The sequence below is a fragment of the Triticum aestivum genome, chromosome 7A (genome assembly GCF_018294505.1).
Source record: "Triticum aestivum cultivar Chinese Spring chromosome 7A, IWGSC CS RefSeq v2.1, whole genome shotgun sequence".
Taxonomy (NCBI): domain Eukaryota; kingdom Viridiplantae; phylum Streptophyta; class Magnoliopsida; order Poales; family Poaceae; genus Triticum; species Triticum aestivum.
Genome location: NC_057812.1, coordinates 5,136,361 through 5,142,871, shown reverse-complemented (window position 1 = coordinate 5,142,871; position 6,511 = coordinate 5,136,361). Strand labels below are relative to the sequence as shown.

The window sequence follows — 6,511 nt, the reverse complement described above, 5'->3', positions numbered from 1 at the left end:
TTTATATTAACTTCAAGGAAATAAAAATCTCAGCCTAATATGCTGCTTCATGCTTCTTCAGAGCTCTTCTTACTCAATTTGCAGTTCCCTTTCTGGTGCAGCTTTTCCATGTGATAACGACAAACACATACACCCGATCATATGTCCGGTCAACCAGGCGGAAATAAGCAATCCTCCATGCTCTCTTAAACAACAAGATGCAGAACACCACCCAGAGACCTAGAATAAATCCTAGAGCGAGTCCAAAATAAAAGGTCATTGGGTCAAAGGAATGTTCATTCCTTTTTTGATCCTCTTGCCTTGTTACATTCTTTCCTGGGCAACTATTTCAAAGAGGAGGGCCACAAAGACCACTGTTGCCACTATACATGGATGGTTCCTCTGTGTAGAGGGTGTCAAGCTGACGACCTGATGTTATTCTCCCTGTTAGATTGTTATCAGACAAGTCCATGTAGCTCAAATAGTTTAAATCTGACAGGCTTGGAGGGATTCCACCAGAAAGCATGTTCCTTGAGAGGTCAAGTGATTCCAGAGCATGCAAGGCCCCAAGCTTATTTGGTATTTTCCCACTCAATTGGTTCCATGATAGATTCAAGTTTATCAACCCATCAAGAGCAGCTATTTCTTCTGGTATTCTCCCAGTTAATTGGTTGAAAGATAGGTCAATGCTCACCAAATCCCAAATGCCAATACCATAGTCAAGTTGATGTCCCTTGATGACCACAGAGGAAAAATTATATGTACGGATCACAGTCGAGTAATCACCATAATTTGAGTCAACCTTATAATCCTTTACATACTTTCTTGTCATGGCCGTCACATTTGACAGATGCCACGGTATGGCACCTGATAAGCCATTGCCTGCTAGGTTCAGATGGTGAAGACGACTAAGATTTGAGATGGTGGCGGTGATTTCTCCAAAAAACATATTCTGGCTTAGACGTAGAAATCGTAATTCAACCAGATCTCTAATCCACAATGGCAACCTTCCGGAAAAACTATTATGTGATAGATCTAGAGACGTCAATTGTCTACAATTTTTTAGAAACGATGGGAAGTTGCCAGAGAATCTATTGTTACTCAACATGAGAAAGGAAATAATGTTCTTCACCCCTAAACAGTGAGGAAGTTGTCCCTCAAAAAGATTGTTGTTTAAGTCCAAGGCATACAAGCCTTCCGCTTTACAGAGAGATTGGGGAATATGACCAGTTATTTGATTGGAGAGCAGCACTAATGAAATCAAATTTGGAGTCCCAATGTTTGATGGCAAATTTCCAGATAAAGAGTTTTCAGACATGTCCAGCACGGTAATATCTCTTGGTAAGTTCGGGATTTCACCAGTTAGTTTATTTGAACTGATATAGAACTCACTCAATGACATGAATTCCATGTTTCTTGGCAAGCTACCGCTGATTTTGTTGTTGGAGATGTCCAGATGTGTGGCCTTTGCAAATGTAGTGATGAACCAGTCAGGAAGTTTATCAACTATACCTGTGCTTGATATATCCATCCAGCGAATGTCCTCTTGGAACTGAAACCATGCTGGAAACGAAGGGCGGTATCCAATCGGTACCAACTGTAATCCTCAATGAATTCCCACTTAAACCCAAATCCTTTAACCTAGTTAGACTTGTAAAATGTTCTTCAGTGAAGTCACCACTCAAGTTGTTGCCTCCGAGATCCATCATGGTTAAATTGCCAAGCATACCAATCTCAGATGGCACAGGTCCACTGAGATAGTTGGAAGAGAGATCAAGGCTGCTTAAACTAGAGAGGAGCCCCACCCCTCGTGGTATGCCTCCACTTAGGTTGTTCCCAGAGATGTCAAGAACGACTAGGCTGCTCAAGTGTGCTGTCCGATTCGGCATGATTCCACTGATATTGTTGTAGCCCAAATGCAACTCCTGCAGTTTCTTCAAGGGACACTGGGGCATCCTCCCTACAATATCCTTTATATTTCCAACAATTTGACAGGCAGAAAGGTCCAGGATTCTCATATTGCATAGGTTTCTGAAGCTTGTAGTCATCATCACCATGTTAATAGATGACAAATCAAGGACTTGGAGGGACGTCATATGTGCCAGTGCATCAGAAGCTTGACCATATAGTTGAGTTTCAGCAAGGTAGAGATGCTGGAGGCCCGTCAAATTCCAAAACCAACTCCTTGCCATTGGGTGGGCAAAGATGTTGCCGGAGAGATCAAGCCTCTCGAGTTTGGTAGGGTTAATATGTGGTAGTGATTGGTTTGCGGTTGGAAGAGAGCAAAACCCAAGATTGAGGGCCCTCAAGGAAGGAATCATATTAACAACATAAGGCCAGTCAACTATTGTGCTTAGGTTTACCGAACTCATTCCAAGGTACTGCAAGTTAGGGATGCGTGCCGCCCATGAAATGTCTCTTGAGTGCATACTACATGTGTAAATTTGGCATGAGAGGTCAAGATGCTGCAGGTTTGAGAGGTTGCCGAGCTGAGGGGGCACTCTGCCAGAAAATGATATGCCGGTGTTGACGCTCAAAAGTGGCACGATTATAAAGAGTGGCTTGAAGTTGTGTCAAGATTAATTCAAACTTACTATTGAAAGTCACCATGAGATGGCTCTCTTCAAGAAGATCAAGATGAATATGAAGATGGTCTAAAACGAAGCTCGGATGCAAAAGTTATGACAAGTTCAGAGATGCTCATGTCGACACCAGATTAAAGAATGGATAGAAACCCCATTAAGATGGCCTCAAATTGATAAAGTTTCAACATGAAAGTTGTGCGTCTCGTCGAAGCGATCGATTTTGATATAAAGATCGTCCCAATCCGAGGTCGTATGCAAAAGTTAGAGCAATCAGAGTGCAGCCCTATCACGAGGCGAGATGTGGCGCGCCCCACCAGACACATGTCTGGCGGGTAGCGCGAGGAGATAGCCTGTGTTGCGAGACAGATTTGACGCTCAAGATGATCTCTGATCAAAAACCCTTCAACATGAAAGTTGTTCGTCTCGTCGAAACAGTCAAGATTGCTTTTGGGCTTGTGTTCATCCGAGATCGTTTACCACCGCAAAAAGGACCCGCAAGGTGCAGCCAGTTTAAACCGAACAGTTTTGGGAAGTTCGGATAAAACCAGTCCGAATTTGACTAGGGTTTTGGACGTGAATTGATGTAATTTTCTTGTAAGGAAAGCCTAGATAAACCCTTTGCTTGTACGGGAAGTCCAGCCGCCTCTTATATATGTTGGGGGTGACGGCCGATTGAAACAACACACAATCGCAAAACACATCTACTTTTTACCCTAGTTTTACATCCATCCCTTGTTCTTTCTCTCTCTTTCTTCGCTCGTTCTTCGTGTTGAAGGGCAGCGATCCTCGAGGCTCTAGGGGCGGGCAAACCGACCTAGGGCAGCCCATAGCCGCCGCACGTCCAGACGGGGTCCCTCCCGGGCGCGTGGGGTTTCGGGTCCTGAAAAGCACCCGCCGGATTGCTTGCGTACCGCGCTTCCGGACAGGTCTCCTTCGACGTGAGCTGCGGTGCATCACCCTCGGCGTTGGAGATACACGGTGACGTGTTCGTGTGCGAACACACTTTTTGGCGACTCCGCTGGGGATCAAAGCTTTGAACGGTCTCCAGCCCGTTCTTGCTACGAAGAGATCGTCATCAATTTGCTGCAATCTACAAAGGTAATATGAATACCCAATTCCCCTTTGTAGATGCAAATAATCCATAAGTTGTTGCTGGATCACCTAATGAGCATAATGTATCGGCTAGCCCTAGTTTTATCAATTATGCATCTAATTATGCGCAAGGGCCGATGCAAAATAATCTTCTTGCTTCAAATTCTTATGATTTTAGCAACATACAACATATGTATCGAAACTCTCATGCATCGGCAACCCCACAAATCCATATGCCGATAAACAACATGATGGGTTTGGTTAATCAATTTGAAACACCTCATGTTAAAATTTCCAATAGCATACAAGAAAGTGTTTCACCTTTTTATTTATCGGCAACTAATTTGCAATATGTGAATCCAACCTTGCCGATGGATGGGAGAATTGGCCATGCTACTACTAGCTATTCGGCCAGTTACTCTCAACCATCATATGCTACACCTCATGTTAGTAATTTTTCGGCACCATACACAACTGTAGATGCTCATAATTTGGCTTCACACCTTTCTGGTCATAGCCGAATAAATGTAAATTTTACAGGAGCGGTTGTGCCAAATATTGTAGAAGATGAGGTAGTGGTGGCTACATTGAAGAGTTTAGCCCAAAATAAGAGGATTAGTGCTCTTTGCCTTGAACAACATGAAAAGGGGCTATTTCCTGATTATGCCGCAATAAAAGCTAGAGTTTTGCAAGAAGATGAATCTTTGCCAATTGATAAAATTCGCGAGCAAAAATATGGTTTTACAACCATGCATATGCCTTCACCTAGTACTACATCATATTATACACCCCCTACACTATTGCAAAATTTCGGCAACACCCGTGTGTCATTGTCGAAAGAATCTAAAGCCATTGGGGGGCAATCATATCTAGAGTGGGCTGAAATTGAGAAAAAACTTCAAGCCAACTTTGCCGCCCGCCGCCAGAAACAAATAGAAAAAGAATTGGCTCAGATAAAAGAAGCATTGCCAATTGGTAGTATCAATGAAAAGAAGGATGATTCGGAACTTGAAAGTGCTTCGGTTGAAAAAGCCGAATCAAGTAGTATATATTACGAATCCATCAAATCCAAAGAGGCAAGGATTATTAAGAAAGGGCATGACAAGCATAGAAAAACAACCATGTTTGATTTTTCTAAAGTTAATGGAACCTACTTCCTGCCCTATGAGTTTCGTGCCATAGAAATTGACAAGCTTCAAGGACAAGAGCAAGTAGCCGAACAAAGTTCGGTTGACGGAGATATTCAAATTTATGATGCACGAAATCAAGAAGAAAATTGTGACATGGTGTTGGGAAGTCATCCAGAAGCAAAGCACAATATTATTCATCATATGCAATCATCATGCTCTCCCAACATATTTAAAGAGGTATGTCTAGCAAGTAATTTACCTATTTTCAGATTTGGCCACAACTTTATTGTTGATGCATCTATTAGAAAAATTCTAATAAGTAATTTTCAAAGACCAATGAAGAAGGGCAATTTACTTGTTAGCAATAAAATTGTTACTAAGCATATCGGCCAATATATTGTACCATTCAAAGAGACCGATAGTGACTTATTACTGCAGCGAAAGCTTTTCCCATTGCTTTATTTAAAGTTCATATCTAATTGGGTAGCTTTGATTGCTTCATGCTTGGCTTACGCATGGTCTCAGTTGAGACGTGTATGTTCTAACTACTTTGATTTCAGAAATTTAAAGCTAAGGTTAAAATCTTTTGGGAAAACCGATGCTAGTATAGTTTCTTATTTAAGGACATCAGAAAAAGTATGCGAAAGAGAATTCATAGCCGAATGGGAAGATGCAAAATCTGAACCATTCGTTTGCTTAACTCCAAAGCCGTTCTCACAACAAGATCGGCTAGAAAACAAAAGGTATACCTTCGATTCAAACATGTGTGATCAAATCTTTGATTTGTTGTTGAAAAATAATTACATTAGAATTCTTGATCACCATGTCAAGCCATCTATCCAAGGACGAATGTATTGTAAGTTGCATGATTCGTCCAAGCATAATTTTGAGGACTGCCACATGTTTCGTCAAATAGTTCAATCGGCCATTGATAAAGGACGATTGAAATTTGTTGAGACACCAAGAGATGACCAATCTATTCCGATTGGTCCCGATGGTAGAAAGTTTTTGCATCGGCTGCTTCAAGCCGATCCATTTAAAGAGAAGGTAAAAAACTGTAGGTGATGGGATCAAGCTTTCAAGTAAAGAAGTTGTTGAAGAGCATAATGAACATAATCTTGAGGGCGAAAATTCCATCGAAGCTACAATGGAGACGCAAAGGACTGGGGGCCAGCAAGCAAATCCAATGATCAATGAAAGCAAACCGAAAGAAAACAAAGGCCGAAATAAGCTCAAGTGTAAGAGATCGAAAATCACCTTCACTGAACTATTGGATAAATATCGAAAGAAGAGTGAAGAGAAGAATGCTTATCGGCCAAATCATGCAAAGAAACCAAGATCACCCCCAAGGCGCAAATATGAGGATTGGTATTGGCAAAGTGAGAATTTTAATGCAACATATTCGTATCCTTATTTTGGGTCACCAATGCCAATGTCGTGGATGCCTCCCTATGCTCATATAGATTCATATCCATCATGGGACAGGTATGATACAAGGGCACATTCTCCATCTTATTTTAGACCATCTCACCAATATTATGCAGCTCCGAGAAGATCAATATCTGAACAATCACATGTTAAAGACCGTTTCAATCATAAGGAATCGGTCCAGAGCTCAAGGATGAAGAAAGAGGTGTTCAAGCAAGTTTATCGTGTTAAAAGAGATGGTCGTAAGAGTGCAACTTCAGATTTGATCTCAAATGAAAAAGAGCCAATTAAAGCGTT

General features: G+C 41.7%; 1 protein-coding gene across 1 annotated transcript; it reads right to left on the bottom strand.

Annotated features, from left to right (window-relative positions):
* Window positions 1-328: 328 nt before the first annotated feature.
* On the bottom strand, window positions 329-2,171 carry LOC123149854 (probable LRR receptor-like serine/threonine-protein kinase At4g36180). Its single transcript, XM_044569614.1, has 2 exons — window positions 1,492-2,171; window positions 329-998 (listed from the first exon to the last, which is right to left on the bottom strand). The coding sequence occupies exons 1-2, from the start codon at window positions 2,169-2,171 to the stop codon at window positions 329-331; spliced, it is 1,350 nt and encodes a 449-aa protein (XP_044425549.1).
* Between the last annotated feature and the right edge of the window lie 4,340 nt (window positions 2,172-6,511).

Bases quoted from the DNA above. Each gene is read 5' to 3' on its own strand.
- LOC123149854 (XM_044569614.1), bottom strand. From the start codon at position 2,171: ATGGCAAGGAGTTGGTTTTGGAATTTGACGGGCCTCCAGCATCTCTAC. The intron at 999-1,491 runs GTATAGTTGATA...ATCACATAATAG, and splicing joins GATGGATATATCAAGCACAG to TTTTTCCGGAAGGTTGCCAT.